At 39.3% G+C, this 18,688-nt stretch overlaps 1 protein-coding gene across 2 annotated transcripts in view; it reads left to right on the forward strand.

The window, feature by feature from the left end:
• Positions 1-18,688, forward strand: part of DST (dystonin) — a 404,726-nt gene that overhangs the window by 347,815 nt on the left and 38,223 nt on the right. For both annotated transcript variants that reach the window (XM_018560544.1, XM_018560545.1), the window contains 12 exons: positions 99-317; positions 4,897-5,100; positions 5,877-6,108; positions 6,396-6,622; positions 6,765-6,887; positions 8,640-8,741; positions 10,679-10,780; positions 10,945-11,118; positions 11,504-11,659; positions 12,767-12,964; positions 15,172-15,300; positions 17,519-17,689. In XM_018560544.1, the coding sequence (XP_018416046.1) occupies positions 99-317; positions 4,897-5,100; positions 5,877-6,108; positions 6,396-6,622; positions 6,765-6,887; positions 8,640-8,741; positions 10,679-10,780; positions 10,945-11,118; positions 11,504-11,659; positions 12,767-12,964; positions 15,172-15,300; positions 17,519-17,689 (2,037 nt within the window). The remainder of the gene's footprint in view (positions 1-98; positions 318-4,896; positions 5,101-5,876; positions 6,109-6,395; positions 6,623-6,764; positions 6,888-8,639; positions 8,742-10,678; positions 10,781-10,944; positions 11,119-11,503; positions 11,660-12,766; positions 12,965-15,171; positions 15,301-17,518; positions 17,690-18,688) is intronic.

Consider the following 18,688-nt stretch of genomic DNA (forward strand, 5'->3'; position numbering starts at 1 on the left):
CAGTACATGAGTATCAGAAGTAGCATTTATCTATTTTAGAATTGTTTTGTAAGTGTATTTTCTGTTGATTTCTAATTTTTCCCTCTTTATGTATAAAGAACAAGGTCAGACGGCTGCAGAAGAGTTATGAGGACATCTGTCATTTGAATGCTGACAGGAACCTGCAGCTGGAAAGAGCTGTATCTTTAGTGAACCAGTTTTGGGAGACTTACGAAGAGCTGTGGCCTTGGCTGATGGAGACCGAGACAGCCATCTCTGAACTGCCAACACCAGGTTTAAATTATGACACACTGAAACAACAGCAAGAAGATATCCGGGTAAGAACAGCTACTAAATTTAGTTGAATGCAATCACTTGACACATCTAGAGCAATGTCAGGTGACTTCATCCCAGGTAGCATAGTGCCAGAAAAGGTGACAGATTTTCTCCTAACTATTATTCTACATACTGTTTTCAGTGCCATTAGCTGCAGAATTGGGTGTGAGTTTCCCTGCTATTAAGCGGTGTTCTCTTATAGTACATGATAATGTATCAGCTTTATATGTATCAGCTTTGTAATTAAAAATCACAGCATATCAGGACTAAGTCCTAATGCTAAGTCCTGATCATGATCATATAACATTGGCATATAACATTGGTCATGCTACTGTGTTGTGTTTGTAGTTGATCATACTCAGTGGATTCTGTTCATTTTTCAGCAATTGGACCCTCAATTGGTCAACACTTTTTTGGCATTCAGATTTATTTTTCAGTGTTCTGTGCTGTTAAAACAGTGGAAATTAATGTTTTTGCTTTTTTACTGCTTACCCCTGTATTACCAGCAGAGAATAATGTGGAATTTATTAAATTGGTGATGCCAGTATATCCTTTATCCCTTTTTTGTTTTATTGAATATACTGTATATTCCAATGATTGCACTATGATGTGCTCAAAAGTCCCCAACTAAGTAAAAGAAGGGCGCATTACCCAACATAACAGTAAGGTGTTGATTGATATATATATATATATCTATATATATATAGATATATAGATATATAGATATCTATATAGATATACATAGTATATCTATATAGATATCTATATATACAGTATATCTTTTGAGTGCTAGCATATATGGACTTTAACTAGCTTTTGTGCTGAAGAAACTTAATACATATAACTTAACCAAAGACTTGACAACATTTACAGTATGTACACATTTGTAAACCATATACTGAAGCAGAATATAAAACAGTCCTTAGAGAATATCAGTATACATCAGCATGAACAGGATTGGGCAGTGCATGAAGGCACACATCCAGAGCTCATGTAAAATAATTTGTGCCAGTCTGTGACTTTACTATTATCTTGGCAAGGGGCCCTTCTGGGAACTTCTTGGAATGGATGATAACTGTCAGGGTTTTCAAGACATCTTACATAGTTCCTGCATATGCTGAGAATATGACTCAGTACAGTTCTTGTATAGAGATCATTGGGGATAACTTGGTGAATATTTGCATTGAGTTCTCCTAATCCTTTGTGACTTTTTATTCTTTATGTATTGCTATGTTCTGACTACCGGCCATGGGTTTTTTTTAAACTTTGCTTTTTATTCTTTTGAATGCTGTTTTTTATTGTTTTCTTGTTATTTTTTTAACAATTTTTTTTATTTCGGAAGACCTTAGACTCCTTTGTTATACTGTAATCTTTTCAAAATAATTCATATCTCTTGGAGTGTTGATTAGTACGCCGATTATGCCAAAAGTGTTTGTACCCTAAAATAACCTTATTGCTTCATTTTATTATTCACATGTACCAGAAGTCGACATAACTAGATTAGGTAGGCTCTAGATTCCATTGTCTGACCTAATTGCTTCCGACGGTCTCTTTACTGGTAGTGCAGCAATATACTGTTCGCAGATAAACATCAGTAAAATGCCAGCAATGTTTTGTGTTCCTGTCCAATTTGTGTATGTAGCACCCATCTAACAAAAAAACATCCTTGCTTAAAACATGAACCACTGCTCTAAACTCTAAAAGCAGTAATACTTTATAACAAAGCAGCAGACCCTCACATTAAAGATTTGAAGTCAGATTACAGAGTGCTTGGCACGACAGCTGTCTTCATTGAATAAGTACAAAAAATCCATCTGAATCCTCTTTATTTAAATCAGCTTGTGTAATTAAGATCAATTCATATGGGACCAACATAGTTATATGATACTGTATCTGTTGAGTTCTGTACAATATGTTACCAAAGTTGAGTTGTTTCCCAATGGTCAACTTTCCATTGTTGTCTATTGATACTGTGTCACAACTTATATATTTTAACACAGTTTTATGTAGTCCTTGGACACAGTCTCATTTTTTTTTTTTTTTTTGCAGTTAGATCTTTGGTAAAACATTCAGACCATATGTGTCTGTGTATCTCAGAAATCAGTCTTCTCTGCAGCATTGCTCCTAATGATCACATTGTCCTTCACAATAGTGTAAAAGTCTATAAATCTGGAATCATCATAGAGTTTGATTGACATGACTTTAATTTATGACAAGCTATTTGTTATAGTTTAACTAATTGGCTTCTGCTGGAGCTGTTGTTAACCCATCCATCCCAACCTGGAAAAGGAAGATCACGAATGAGAGTGATGTTATGATGATGATGGCATGGGATAACTCAATACACTGGCAAAAAAAATCTGGTCTGCCACTACATCCCAAGTAACAATAAAGGTCTTGAATTCTATTCTGACTACATCTACCACTGCACAATAAACAAGGATTTAGCCGTCAAAGCTTTCATTGTAAGAATTACATTTAAAAAACGTAGCTTTCCAGTATCATAAACACTGCTTTCTCTGAAGTGCAGAGCTACAAATTAGTGTTGTTAAGCTAGCCACACATGTGGCAATCTACTTGTACACTCTCCTTTAGATTTATTAACAACTATTGTATATAATGTAAGGGCCCACCATGCTGGGTGTAAATTGAAAGAATGATTTAAAGTGCCCCTGAACTACAATACATAGATGTTCTTATATCTAAAAAAGGTTGTACAGTGATTGTACAGCCAGATTCTAACATGATTGGCCAGCTTTAGATGCATCTCATATTCACAAATGATTACAACACACAGTAAAATATAACTTACGTCAGTGTCTACTTCCTAATTATGAAGTAGCAGGTGCTGTCTTTGCTTTTTATTTTATTTGGTTCATAGAAATGTTGCATTTCTGATAGTAAATAGTTTTGGAGGCAATGGGGTTGACTTACTAAAGGCAGATAGGCTGTTCACTATGCAAGGGAATTTTCCCCTGAAGGTTAGTGATTAATATAAAGCTCTGATTACTTCAATCATCCAATCATATGCAAGCATAAATAATGTTTTTTTCTCAACTTACTTGCACATAATTGGGTATAATTTGCAAAGGGAATTAGGTATATTAAAGTAGAGGGCGGGAGTAACACCACACAAAAATGCATATAGTGTAAGTTTAAGTTGGAATTTTTTTTTTATGTTGAGAAGATTTAGGATACTTAATATGCATGTGTATTGACAGCATTACTGGTATTATGCTTATCTGATGACCAAGGTACAGGCAATAGCATCCAGATTCCATTGGATTAGGGTCTGCTATTATTTATTTATTTACAATATAAACAGTGTAAAAAGTTTATGTTCCTTTTTTATTATTGCTTTTTAGGCAAATTTTTATGCTAAGTTTTAAGGATGCACAGATACTGGTTTTTCAGTATTGAGTACAAGTATCGATATTTATCTTTCGGTACTCACCAATATCGGTACTTTCAGTAGCACGGAGCTTGCTTCCTAAACAATTAGGAATCTGGGCACCGTGTCATTACCCGCCACCCGGCTTCTTGATTGCTTAGGAAGCCGGTTCCATGCTGTTTGGCCAGCTCGATACTGATTGGCCGTGAAGCTGGCATCCAAGCCAATCAGCATGGAGCCGGCTTCCCGGCCAATGAGGAAGCCGGGAGGCTGGTCATTACCCGCTACCAAGCTTCTGGATTGGCTGGGAAGCCAGCTCCATGCTGTTTAGCTGGCAATATGCTGATTGCCTGGGAAGTCGGCTTTCCAGCCAATCATCATGAAGCTGGCTTTACCGGTCAATCAGGAAGCAGGGAGGCGGGTCATTACCCGTGGCCCAGCTTCCTGATTGGCTGAGAAGCTGACTCCATGCTGTTTGGCTGGCCCCATGCTGATTGGCATGCATTGAGCTGGCCAAACAGTAAGAAGGTGGCTTCCCAGCCATTCAGGAAGCCGGACTGCTAGTCATTACATGCGGCCCGGCTTCCTTATTGGCTGGGAAGCCGCTCCATGTTCCCTCGCGTCACTGCCGGTCAGAGGAAATCTCCCTCTGACCGGAAGTTCCGGTATGGGGATAAGTACCGGAGCATTTGGGCAAGTAAGAGTACTCGGCCAAATACTCAGTATTGGGACCGATACTAGTATCAGTATCAGTGCATCCCTACTAAGTACCATACCCTTGGTACCCCCACAACCCTAGCCAAGCAAGTAGTCTCATGACTTTGGTCTTTTGACATTTTTCATAATCTAAAGCTGATGTTTAGAATCACTGAAAATGGTTTATATATTTTGGTTTCACAAGTTCTGCAATCTGACCATGCGCTTTATCATTCAATTGCACCCTTGTAAATTTATCGGGTCAATGGCACTTGATGTAGTCACACCATAAATATTTAAAAAAATCTTGTCCATGCCCACATGAGTTAAAATCAACGTAATAAATTTAGTGATGCAAATCCTTAACAATTATCTTTGCTCTTTATAACTTTGTTTATAGTGTTTTGCCAGCTGGATACATTAAGATGCTAAAACCAGACATGGAGGGGAGTATGATCCTAAAATATTTCTAATGTGTTTTTCTTTTGTCATAGCAACTCCGTGAGCTGATTGCAGAACACAAACCTCATATAGATAAGATGAACAAAACTGGTCCCCAGTTGCTGGAACTCAGTCCTGAAGAAGGCTTCTTTATCCAGGAGAAATATGTTACAGCTGACTCTCTCTACAGTGACATCAAGGAAGTTGTCAAGAAACGAGCTATTGACTTGGATGAAGCTTTTTCTCAGTCATCACAGGTACTCGTTAAAGTGTTTTCCATATGTATGGAGATTGAAATTTCTACTGTTTGTGAAAACATGTATACATAAAACATATGCATAGCTGTCTAAGCCATTCTTTATGCTAACCAAAATATTAAACAAAACAGGTCCACCCAAAGCATACCCATTTAAGCTTCACCCAAGGCAGTCTTGGTCTACGTATGCTAAGAAGTGTACTGTCTATGTGTTATTTCCTCATTACTGTTTTTGTCACTTTGCAAATGAAACAACCACATTCATATTCATATAGTAGTTAAACAAATAATATTGTTATAGTGTTTATTATTTATGTTAGCCACTAAGCAACATGGCCAAAAATAAATATTGTATATCATTGTACAGAAGCAATGAGTTTAGTTCAATACCTCTGATATCATCATTAGCAACACATATTCATCTTGTGTATTAACGTTAATGCCATCTTTGTATAGCTTCACATTTTAGATAGCGTAATCAGAATAATGTTTCATCCCATATAGATATATTTTTATATGACAAGTAAATAGTTTGGGCTAATTCTGTTTTTCATTTTGAAGACAGCAAACAACTCTTTTTTTACCATTGAAGAATGTGAAACATACAAGACTTTTCGCTTGTAGGTAGCAGTCAGTTCTTTCTGGTATAATACTAAATGTTACTTCTGACGGTTTTCAGCTCATGTTTGCCAATTATGTTGCATTTTGTAATTTAAAGGTTCATTTCTCAAAATAAAATTTATACAATTAATTCTTTTTGTTTTCTTTGCTGCCCAGTTTCATGACAAGATTGATCCAATGCTCGAAAGTTTGCAGCGAATAGCTGAGCGCTTGAGACAGCCGCCTTCAATCTCTGCAGAGTGTGAGAAGATTAGAGAACAGATAAGCGAGAATAAAAATGTTTCTGTGGAGCTTGAAAAGCTGCAGCCTGTCTATGAGGCCCTTAGGATGCGTGGAGAGGAAATGATCGCTCGTTCGGAGGGTGCTGATAAGGACATCTCAGCTAAAGGTAAATCACTGGGCAAGACAGCAACTATTCTGTTAATTTTCTGTGGATGGTGCATACCGCAGACTTCAGTGCTATTCTTATCATGTGCAGCCTGTTATGTTGTTCATAATTTTCCTATGAAATATTGTTATGAAATCTGTTTTTGGCAAGAAAGATGGTGCTATGATTTGCCTCACAATGCCTTATTTATGAGTCATTAAAGCCTAATTGCCTGAACTAGTATAAATTTATTAGAGCTGAATCTAATTGGAGACATATCTGTTTATAAAGTGTGTTTTCTTCGCCAGCTGTCCAAGATAAGCTTGACCAAATGGTCTTTATCTGGGAGGACATCCAGGCCTTGACAGAGGAAAGAGAGGCCCAGTTGCTGGATGTGTTGGAGTTGGCAGAAAAGTTCTGGTGTGATCACATTGCTCTGTTAGCTACCATTAAAGATACCCAAGAATTTATCCGAGATCTTGATGAACCTGGAGTTGACCCTTCAGTTGTAAAACAGCAACAGGAGGCAGCGGAGGTAAGATGACTAATAAGGCCTTACTGAAACATAATTATCGTATTTTGCGGTCCATAAGACGCACCGGACCATAGGACGATGTCATTATGTGTTCTGAACTTTAGCATATTGTTGAAAAGTAACTGTAAAATGTTCATTTTAGTCTATAAAAGAAGAAATTGATGGCCTGCAAGAAGAGCTGGACCTTGTGTTTTCTCTTGGGTCAGAGTTAATATCTGGATGTGGAGAACCTGACAAGCCTGTCGTGAATAAGAGTATTGATGAGGTAAATTCTGCTTTACATATTAAGTATTATATGTGTAAACAGTTTAGCACTGTAGCAGCTTAGGTTGAGAATTGCCACCAGTTGATTCCAATGCAGTTTTCCGTAGTTTTACCTAAGAACAATCTCAGTCTCACACATGTCTGGGGATGAGTGTTTTATCTCTGGATATTTTCTGTGTAATGCATTGGAGTCAATTGAAGACCAATTTTGCTGAAATTTCACTGAAGCCGAAATTAAAGGAGAACTATGGGGTTAAGGCTTTTCCCCATAGTTCACCTTAGGGTAATGGGAGGACACTCAACTCCCGTTCTACTGAGCCGACTTGTGACAGTCTCATTGTCACAGGTCAGCTAGAACTATGAGGTGAGTGAAAAGCACTCACCTCATAGTTCTCCTTTAATTTTGCAGAAATGTCTCCATACCTCTTTCCCAATATGTAACTTATAAAGAATCATCAAAGGTAAATACCACTAATGGATACAGGTAACTGTCTAGAAGACATAACAACCCACCTTGAATGCTGTATCCTTGGAAATACTTTTATTTTATTATAATGTCAAACCATAAACCTGCGGTAGCTGCTTTACCCTTTGGCAGGACAAAAAGGAGGATCTGCTCCTTCCAGTGATGTAAAGCACCTGTTGTTTCCATTCACAAAATAAAGCATCAAAGAAAACATGTTTATGTGTCTTGTATGAGGCTTATTAGCACTGAGAAAGTGCCAGTTACAGCACAAAATCAGTCAGACTGATTTAAGTGCATTCCTGAGTTCCAATATCAAATAACTGTAAACCTTATATACCATGTTCCAGAGTTTTAGGGCCCAATAAAATGGGGGATTTTAATTTAACCGCTTGTTGACAATTACTACCTTTAAATAACATTTACATATTTTGTGTAAATAGGGTAATTTTTAACAACTGGATGCAATTACCCATGTTTAGCTCTTAGATATCCTAAATGCAGTGGACATAAACTATTACTAGCAGCCTCATAGTGTATACAATTTATCTGAACAAAAGGCTGGTTGCAGGCAACACTTCAGCATAGCTCTAGGGGCCTGCGAGGGGCTGTTAATTTGATCAGATATTTCCTTCCTTATGAGACAACTCTGCTCAGTATTACACAGATATGATCCCCAATAAGAAAGAATTGTTTGTGTACCTGTGTCAGAGTTCATTAGCATTTTGATCTCTTCGAAATGCCCACCTTATGCTTAATGTTTGATGCGTTACCACTATGGAGATCATATCCTAGCCATAGGAGTATGTAAATAAAATATAGGGGAATCTAGGCACATTTGTTTTACCAAGATTTGCCAATTCACGCTGCAGATGTAAAACAAATCTGTGGGAAGAATAGGGGTGAATGCAAATTAACATTTTACACTTAAGATCTTCATTTGCAGCTCATCCAAGATGTGGTGAATGTGTGCGATGGTTGAGCAACAGAAGCGGCGGGTGAGTGAGGCTGGTGCTGCTCAATTGGGTCAATGACTGATTCACGCTCTCTGGGTGCCAAGTCAAAAAGAACAATCATAAAGTCAATAACATTTAACATATTTCTTATAACATAAATGTTATTGACTTGGATATCCCACTGAACTGGGAAGTGCAGTAAATTCAGAAAATGGGACCTGGATCTGGCAAACATGCAATGCAAGCCGTGAATGTGTTTTAAACCTGGTTAGCAGTATTGAACAACCTGGCAGGTGGATGTGTGACAGTATACAAAACTGTTTTTTTTTTATAGCTGAATTCTGCATGGGATATGCTAAATAAAACTTGGAAAGAGCGAGTAGAGAAACTAAACGAGGCAATGCAGGCTGCTGTAAAATACCAGGATGGGCTGCAGGTACATTAAAGTGTATTGATTATTTTATGTAATGCTGAAAAAAGCACCATAATAAATGATAACGTGTTTCCTTGCATTATTCTATTATAGTTTACACACTACATTTTATATTTTTTTCTACAGGTTGTGTTGTAACTATCCTTTTATGGTATATTAGCTGTTAATATGTAATATATACAAAAAGGAAAATTAATTTTTAATCAGAAAAAAGTGTATTTGGAAGTGTTATGAAAGTAGGTTAACACAACAAATTGTATATGAACAATAATGCATTGATGTCATCACTTGAACTTCAATATTTCTTAATTTCATTCATCTTGATTTCCTATTACTTTTTTAAAGATGATAGATGATTTTTATTGAGTTTGCATTAATAACAGTGTAGCGCCACCCCCTGACCCCCAGAGGCCTGAGGTGGACCCCAAAAGGTAGGGAGGGCAGACATTTCACTCTCAGGTGCAGATCCTCAGCCAGTGAAGGGACATGTGATCGACTAATTGGGCGCCAGTCACTTTAAGTGCCCTTTTTCATTTTTTTTGCAGAACAGCATAACTGGGAGATAGGGTATAGGGCTTCATAGCAAAAATAGAACAGACTCCAGACTCACCAATCCTTTCAGGCTTCCGCAGTGCAGAATTATCCATAGAACAGGCTGATACTGGGCAATAGAGCAACAGCTGAATAGGGATGTGCATAAGATCTTCCCTGGAAGAGACACCAGACTTGTTCCTGAGGTCTATATCAGCTCCTGGCACCTCCATAAGTCATAAGGCTTATCTGGACCTTCTCCCTAGATAGTTTCAGTTCCCTCCTAGGTCTCCATGTGGCCTCTTTCAGGCTTGAGGCCTAGTCAGCTTCTCTAACATTGTACATGCCGCCGCCCAGGCCAAGCCTGGGGGCAGACTGCCCTTGAGCACATGACAATCCCTGAGTATTTATGCAATCCCCCATCCTGCACCACTGGCCATGAAACTCCTAGTGATTGTCTGGTGAGGCATAGATACTCCTGATTTTGACCTGTTGGCTGCCCCCACACTGTAAAGGGGTCACACCCCACTCAGACAGGTACAATCAACAGCAGAACACCTGGAATTAAAGGAGAACTATGAGTTGAGTGATTTTCACTCAACCTCATAGCTTGAACCAACGTGTGACAATGAAACTGTCACACGTCGGCTCAATAGATTGGGAAGAGAGCAAACACATACCGTCACTCGCTCACTTCTCCACCCTGCCCCTGCAGAGAGCTGTGACTGTCACGGCTCCCTGCAGGGATTCCCCCCCTCCCCGCTCCAATCCTCCAGTGCTGACTGGAAGAATGCACGAGGGAGGGGGCGGGTACAGCTGGCTCTGCCTCTAGATAGGCAGAACCAGCTGTCAATCACGCAGCTGGGTGGATCTCAATAGTAATGTCGGGATCCGTTCCGGCTGTAGCTCGCGGTATACTGAGCTTTAGGTCATGGGAGGACGTTAGTTTATATCCTCCCGTGACCCTGAGGAGAACTATGGGGAAAAACACTTACCCCATAGTTCTCCTTTAACCAGATAATATCCAACTACAATTCAGCTAGACTGATTACAGTGTTAGCAACACTAGATTTTCATAGCCACAATACTGAAGGTGGTAAGGGCTATAACAGAAAAAAAAAGCAGGGGGAAAACAGCCCCTTAACAGCAGCAGAGATCAAAGGACATAGTCACAGTCATGAAAGCTTATATGTAGGCTTACAATACACATATGTTGAAATAGATCATAATACCAATATGGTATACAGCTGAAGAGTCTACCAAAATACACATGTTGTGTGTGGTGCAGTATACGTTACTTCTACAACGTTCCCAAGATAATCATACTCCATCAGTGCAGAGCATTGTTAGGGTGAGCCTATACAGCATGTCAATAGTTCTGTGGTAACATTTTTTAAAATTACTTTTAGGCACTCTTTGACTGGGTGGATATTGCTACAGGAAGAATGTCTACAATGTCACCTATTGGAACAGACCTAGACACAGTGAAACAGCAAACAGCTGAGCTTAAGGTATGGTAAAGCCTCTTGGTAATACTTATTTTATTTATATAGTTTAGAATTCTTTATAGATACATTTGTAAATGTTACAGGATGCAGTGCCTTAAATCTAATTATGGCTCTGATAAATTCAGCTCTGTGCACTGGCTGTTACTCTTTTTTTTTCCTCACTGCAGCAATTTAAGACAGAGGCATACCAACAACAAATAGAAATGGAAAGGCTGAATCACCAGAAAGAGTTATTGCAGAAGAAAGTGACAGATGAGAATGATAAGCAAGCTGTTGAAGACTCCTTCAAGGAACTGAAATACGTTTGGCAGACCCTAGAGGATAAAATTATCAACAGACAGGTAAAAAAAATAAAAATGTTTGTAGACATAAAGTGAGATAAAGATTAAAATAAAGTGAGATCTTAACAAAATCTGTTTCATGAACACATGAATAGTAAAAGTTAAGCAATAACGTTTTTTTCTGGGATATCAGCACCATGTCATATAAATCTCAGACACTAAAACATAAACCACATGTCATACAGAAAAGAATCTTGCACAAAATATGCGTGATTAAATACCAATGACCAAGCAGTGGAATTGGCCATACACCTATCAATCTGATTTATATTTACCAGATCAATGTAAAATGAGGGTCTCCACTAAACAATCCATAGGTAATATAAAACATATATGTGTTTTGAAATGATTGTTAAATGTAAGTCTTTTTTCCCCCTTTAATCAGCACAAGCTAGAAGCTGCCCTCTTAGCTCTGGGTCCATTCCAGCATGCACTAGATGAATTGCTTACATGGATGACTCACACAGAGGGACTTCTCAATGAACAGAAACCCATTGGTGGAGATCCGAAGACTATTGAGATTGAACTTGCCAAACATCATGTGAGTAGTCTTAACACAAAGAAATGTGTAGCCACTTTGGATTGCTGATTCTATATCATAACAAGTCTAATGTCATGTGTGGTAAAACCATTACATTTAATAAAGCAAACCCATTAGCAGATCTTGATCAGACTATTTGGTAAAATTTGAGTTTATCAGACTCTGTCCTTCCACTTAGGATGAGTGTCAAATAAAAAGACATACTAGCCATTCACTCAGCTCTCAAGAATTCTGCAGCATTCGTTTTTTGCACTAGAAAATGTACACAGAAAACTCTTTTAATGGAATTCGATTTTAATTTTTGACCAGTCTTGGAATTTGGGGTGCTATACATGCCCCAAAAAATAATTTTTAGTAATCTAAAAACGGTGGGTAGGTGTAATGTGCCCTGCTCTTCCTTATCAAACCTGCGGCTCACTGGCTGCATTTTCTGGCAAATCTTGGAAGTCAAATTGACAGCTGGGATTTGTCTAGTAATAGAAAGCAGCTTTTGCTGTGTCTGTGTAAATGTTCACTAACAGAACAAAGGCTGCAGTGTCAAGAAGAGTTAGATGTAGCAGTGTTATTTTGCTACATTGTAAGTTCTCTCGTTCATTTATAGCAGATAAAAGGGGTGAACTTTAGTCTGCATATGACATAATTTAAAGCACCCTTACAGTATAAACAACTGTGTTCTCATTTACGCCTTGTTGACCTTTAGTAAACCCTAATTACCCCTTTCACCCCTTCTTCCCTTAGCTGTTATTTTGCTGCTGATTTTTTTTATTTCGGTTTTTTTACCATCAATATTTTACATGTTTTCAATTTTATTTCATTTTATACCTTAATTTGTATTGACTCATTTAAAATAAACATGCAAAACTGGAAAAATTCCTTTATTTCATTTGTAAATAGCATACAATATATGTGCTACTTTGTCTTAAGTAATGACAAAGTAATCACCATATTAATAGACTCATAGCTGAAATGCCGAAATTGCTCTAGTTTATAAGGGGTATACAGGTGTCAGAGCTGAAATGGTTAATTTAAAAACATGAATTTGCAAGGTTTTACCATATAATAAAATCAATGTATGTTCTAACACAATCATTCTGTTTATTATTATAGGTACTACAAAATGATGTTCTAGCACACCAGTCTAGTGTAAAAACGGTCCAGAAAGCAGGAAACGACCTGATAGAGTCCAGTGCTGGAGAAGAGGCCCGCAGTCTGCACAGCAGGTTAGAGGCGCTAAGTCACCGTTGGCAAAATGTCTTGGATAAAACAGCGCAGAGGAGAAAGCAGCTTGACAATGCACTTTTTCAGGTAAGTCAAAGCTAACAAGAATATCCATCAATGATTGAAGCATGTTTATTATGACAATATAAATTATTACATGAAGTTGGTAGTGTGGAATGGTATATAATATAATAAGATGAACTGTGTTTGTTGGAAGTACCTTGCTGAATATGCAATAGGACTACAGGTGTATCGTATTATTTTTAGCATAAAACAAGATAGTTTACAAAAAGAAAGAATAGGATGTGGAATGTTACTTATAGCAATACATGTTGACTGGCATATTTCTAATTGCCTATTTCCTTGGTTTCCTAAGAAGCTCCTTTTTTGTGTTGTGTGAATCATTTAAATACATTTTCATTTGCATATTATAATTTCATACTTGCTGGTGAAAGTAGGAGTAAAGCCACCTTTTATTTGTTATTGTTGGTCTATTTTAGATACAGGTGCTATGGGAAAAAACTGCTGTGAAGTCTAGAGTTCTTCTTATTTTCATAGCTATTTGTAAATTGCTTAAATAAGAACTATGGGGTAAGTGTTTTCCCCCATAGTTCTCCTAAGGGTCACGGGAGGACATATACTAGTGTCCTTCCATGTCCCAAAGCTCAGTATATCGCGAGCTACAGCTGGCGGTATACTGAGACCGCCACAGCCGGGACGGATCCCCACATTACTGTCGAGATCCACCCTGCTGAGTGAGTGACAGCTGGCTCTGCCTATATAGAGGCAGAGCAAGCTGTACCCACCCCCTCCCCCGTTTGTTCCGCCAGTCAGTGATGAAGAATCGGAGCAGGGAGGGGAGAATCCCTGCGGGCAGCCGTGAGTGACAGTCACGGCTCTCTGCAGGGAGATGATCGAGAAGTGAGCGAGCCGACCTGTGACAGTTTCATTGTCACACATCGGCTCGAACTATGAGGTAGAGTGAAAATCACTCACCTCATAGTTCTCCTTTAAATGAGAGCACTGCTAGGAGAAACACACACTAGACTGCATATATTATCTACCTTTATTGTTTTCTTTGGTACTTTTGATCATTCAGTCCATATTCCAAAACCCAGGAGGGTTTTCTTACAAGAGAAGAAAGTGGAGCACTCCACCACCTTCCTAACCTTTAGAACCGTTTTTAATATTTTTTAATAATTATGCAAATGTTTTACATTTCCATACTGCATTCATTCGGTGCTCATATTTTCTTTCCAGTAGGGTAAGCATTGATTTGTCTAAAGGTGTAATATATTAAAACAGAACCTATAGATGAACTGTATAAAAAACAAATCAGTAAGCAAAGATGTTCCCTGCACACTATACAGCAACCCAGATAGCAAGCAATTGAGCTGCAAGTTTGAAAATGACTTGCTAAACTATTGCAGACTTGCCAAGCTTCACAATTTTGTTGCACAATTAGAGCAAGTCTGCACTGCAAGTCTCCAGACCAGCGAGCTTGCAGAGCTCTTGCTAAGACCTGCAGGACTCTTGCTGTAGACTTGCCTAGCAAATTTGCTACAAATTCAAAACGTGTCAACTAGAACTTGTGCTGCAAGTGTTCTGCAAGTCTACAACTTGCCAGGAATATGTGCAGCAAGTTAACAAGAATTACAATTTAACCCTGCCACAAGTTTGTGCCATGTTATCCTTGCTATCTGGGAATAGAGACCTTGAAATAGCGGTGGTGCTTGTAGTGATGTTAACGGATGGCGCCGTGCGGATATCATTTAACAGCAATGAGGATCACCAGCACTCATGAGATGAGATAAATCCAAATGTTCTTTTTTATTGAAGAAGCATGTCACATATATAGTATAGCCAACATTTCGGAACCACGCAGGGTCCCTTCATCAGTGCAGACATAGTGCTGACGAAGGGACCCTGAGTGGTTCCGAAATGTTGGCTATGCTATATATGTGACATGCTTCTTCAATAAAAAGAACATTTGGATTGATCTCATCTCATGAGTGCTGGCAAACCTCATTGCTGTTAACTGTATGAAAGCAAAGCTATTATTAAACAGAATCCCAAGGAAGTGCTCTGTCACTGTGAGTTTTATTATATTTATATGTTGCCTAGTTATGCGTGGTTGTTCTTTCTCTCAACAAAATCCAGAAAAAAATAAGAAATCATATATTATTACTAATTCCAAAGGCTGCATGTAACTACTGACTAAGCAGTAATGCACTGCGCAGTGTTAGGATAATGACATTTGTTTAACATTTAGTTATCTGTGCTCTAAAAAACAGGCTCAGGGTTTCCACAGTGAGATTGAAGAAATGCATCAATGGCTGACAGAGACTGAACGTCACTTACTGGCTTCCAAACCTGTTGGAGGATTACCAGAAACAGCGAGAGAGCAACTCAACACTCATCTGGTAAGAATCTGCGGACAAGGCTCCAGCTCAGCCTAGTCGTCCTGTCTGCCTTTTCGGCAAGGACGTTAGTGGTCATGGTTTGTTCTCGCACTAAAGTTCGAAATTGGTCTAGTTGTATCTTGTAATGTTTATTTCACAAAATATTCCGATATCTAATGGGGATTTCTATGAGCGAGGCCATTACTGTTGCCTGACAGTGAACGCTGATGATTCTTTAAACCGTGTCCATGAACCTTCCAATGGGGAGTGCAATATGTTAATGGTTTTTTGCCTAGAATTTAAACAGTTTGGACCTCATCATTCAACAATCTTACCCTTTATAGATACAAACCAATTGTAACTGATAAGTCTTGAATATCTTGAAGAGACAGCCATTCAGCATCGAGCCAGCCAAACAGCATGGAGTCGGCTTCCAGGCCAATCAGGAAGCCGGGCGGCGGGTAATGAAGCTGGTTTCCAAGCCAATCAACATCGAGCCAGCCAAACAGCATGGAGCTAGCATCCCAGCCAATCAGGAAGCCGGGTGGCGGGTAATGACCCCTCTACCGGCTTCCTGATTGGCTGGGAAGGTGGCTCCATGCTAGCGGAAATACCGGTATCTGTACTAGTTTCGGCATATACCGAAAGATAAATATCAGTACTTGTACTCGATACCGAAAAAATGGTACCAGTGCATCCCTAGTTTATTACTTCCCCCAAAGTAAGAAAAGAGCTGTGGCTAATTAATGTTGTTAATTAATAGAAATATGTAGCATATAAAGCTCAGTGAAGAGCTTTTCTGACATAACCTTTTGAGAGGATGTGCAAATTGGATGCAGAGCATTTTCAGTGGGTCTGACTCTTCCAGATGTAAAGTTTCCTCCAATAACTGTTATTTCTATTATATAATTTATATAATACGCTGAAACACTTTAGAAACACTTGGGTTTAGAAACACTTTGATACAAAAGTGGGCAAAATAAAATCCCAGTAAGACAGCTGCCAATTTATCCACTTAGGGGGAAACATCTCCTGGCCCAGCCATTGGCCATGTTAATAGAGAAGTATTAAGGACTCAAACTTTTTTTCAATAATGGATCCAGATGAAACAAATATACACTGAGTGGCCAGATTATTATGACCACCCTATCAGTACTTCGTTGGGCCACGAGATGACTTCGTTCGGCCGCCTCGTGACTCCACGAGATGTTGAAAGGTGATGCGAGGAATCTGGCACTGCACTGTTGCCCTTCTGTTGTCTTGTACCAGTCTTGCCACTCTCCGTTCTGCCCTAACATTGACTAGTCGCTGACAGCCACAATTCGCACGTTCAGACCCAGATTTTCGTCTGACAGTCCAGTCTTTAAACACTTTAACAACAGCTGCTCTTGAACATTTAACGAATTCTGCTGTTTTGCTGATACTCGCTCCATGGCTCCGAGCGCCAACAATCATCCCACGTTCAAAGGCTGTTAAATCACATCGTTTACCCAAATCACTTCTACTGTCGTGGTAAACAACCTGCTTCCCTATTTATAATGGTCTGGCCCTCTAGCAACTTCAGAGCGAAACTATAGCTAATTTGCCTACAAACGTCAGGTGGTCATAATAATCTGGCCACTCCGTGTACATTGCCCAGCAAAGAACTCTTTAAATTTTTGTCCGAGCACTTAGCAGTCATTATGTTTCCAAACAACTAACTCCAACTCTCTCAAGTACAAGAACACAAGGAACAGGGCAGTCTATCCTGTTTTAGGATGGCTCCTTTCCCTTAGAGGGTCCTATGCACTAGTAAAGCTGTGTGTGTCTCCCCAAGCACACAGGCACAGCGAGGCAATACATTTCTCTACATTCTGTTCCCTTCCCTTCTCCATGCTTGCAGATGGACAGCTATGTGTTTGGGGAGACACACAGCTTTCTAGCGCAAACAAGGGTGGCTCCATAAGACCATGCAAGGGAAAGGAAAACAGGAAATCAGGGCGAGTGCTGAGAGGACTATATGATTCTGCAGAAGGTTAAAACTTTTCAACATGAAGAAGCAGCATCCATTGTAAGCGATTGAATCAGCATTAGAAGCTTAAAAACATTTTGACATTATTATGACTTTAATTTCCCTCCATCAGTCTTGAATATATAGCATCATGTGCATTATTTGCAACATATAACTGTTTCAACTGACTTCTGATGGTATAACACATGTTAATTAAACTTTATTGATTTGGTATTTGCATATCTTTAGGAACTATGTGGTGCATTTGAAGCAAATGAAAAAGTCTACAAAAGCATCATGCTTAAAAGCCAGCAAATGTTGCAAAAAAGTGCAGATGACCCTGAAGCAAATATGGATCAAGACATAAACAACTTAAAAGAGAAATGGGAATCAGTAGAAACAAAAGTCAGTGAGCAAAAAGTAAGTATCAAAGGCTTCATAGATAAACACCAGTGCAGTATTTGGTTGTAATAATGTGCTATAGAAAAGAAAAGTACACATTTAACAAAGATCATTCTATGTATAGTAAGGACATTTTGATCTAGTGTTGGCAATTGGTTTTGTCTCAACACTGATAGAGTAGTAATGGCATAATTGCAAAAGCATGTGCTATCGGGGGTGAACATACAAAATGTATGGTATAAATAACATTACTTTTATAGGACATTAGCTTGTTTAAATCATATTTGAGAGTTGTTCTCTATACCTGACGTTTTTGTAATTGTCTTCTCTGTGGTATAGTGTAAGGATATTTTAATTGGAGTTTACACAGTATTTATTTATTACAGGTATGTATTTAGTGTTGACAATTCACACAGTGCTTTACATACTGCACATTCAAATCAAGTCTCTGCCCTCAAGGAGCTTATAATTCAAGGTCTCTATCCAGGGGCATATCTGCCGTGAGGCAAACAAGGCGTTTGCCTCGGGCAGCAGATTCCAGGGGGGCGGCAAAAATGCTGCTCCCAAAAACAATTAGGCAGACGGGCTGCAAAGAAACCGACAGCCTGGCTGCCTAATGTGAACAGGAAGGAAGCAGAGGGCGGGGAAAGGAGAGGCAGGGGGCGGAGACAGAGGAGATGGGGCGGAGATGGAAAAGGTGGGGGTGAAGACGGAGGAGGCGGGGGGGCAAATACGGCAACAGAGGAGGCGTGAGGCATCGCCAGAGCTCCAGTCGAGCGGCGAAGATGTGACGATTGGGCACTGAGGCAGCGGAGGAGGCTGGGTTTCCCGTGCCAGGTAAGAGGACTGTGCTGGCAGGGCCCAGCATAGATTCTGTACAGCTCACCAAAGAGTCTCAGGTGGGCTGTGCAATACCCTTTGGTGGACTCTGCAGGCTCCGTAGGGGGCTCTGCAGCCTGCAAAGCCCCCCACAGATCCTGCAGAGTTCCCCTGATATCCTGCAGGGTCTCAGGGGGT

This window comes from Nanorana parkeri, unplaced genomic scaffold, assembly GCF_000935625.1.
Source record: "Nanorana parkeri isolate BGI_ZX_2015 unplaced genomic scaffold, ASM93562v1 scaffold464, whole genome shotgun sequence".
NCBI classification, from domain to species: domain Eukaryota; kingdom Metazoa; phylum Chordata; class Amphibia; order Anura; family Dicroglossidae; genus Nanorana; species Nanorana parkeri.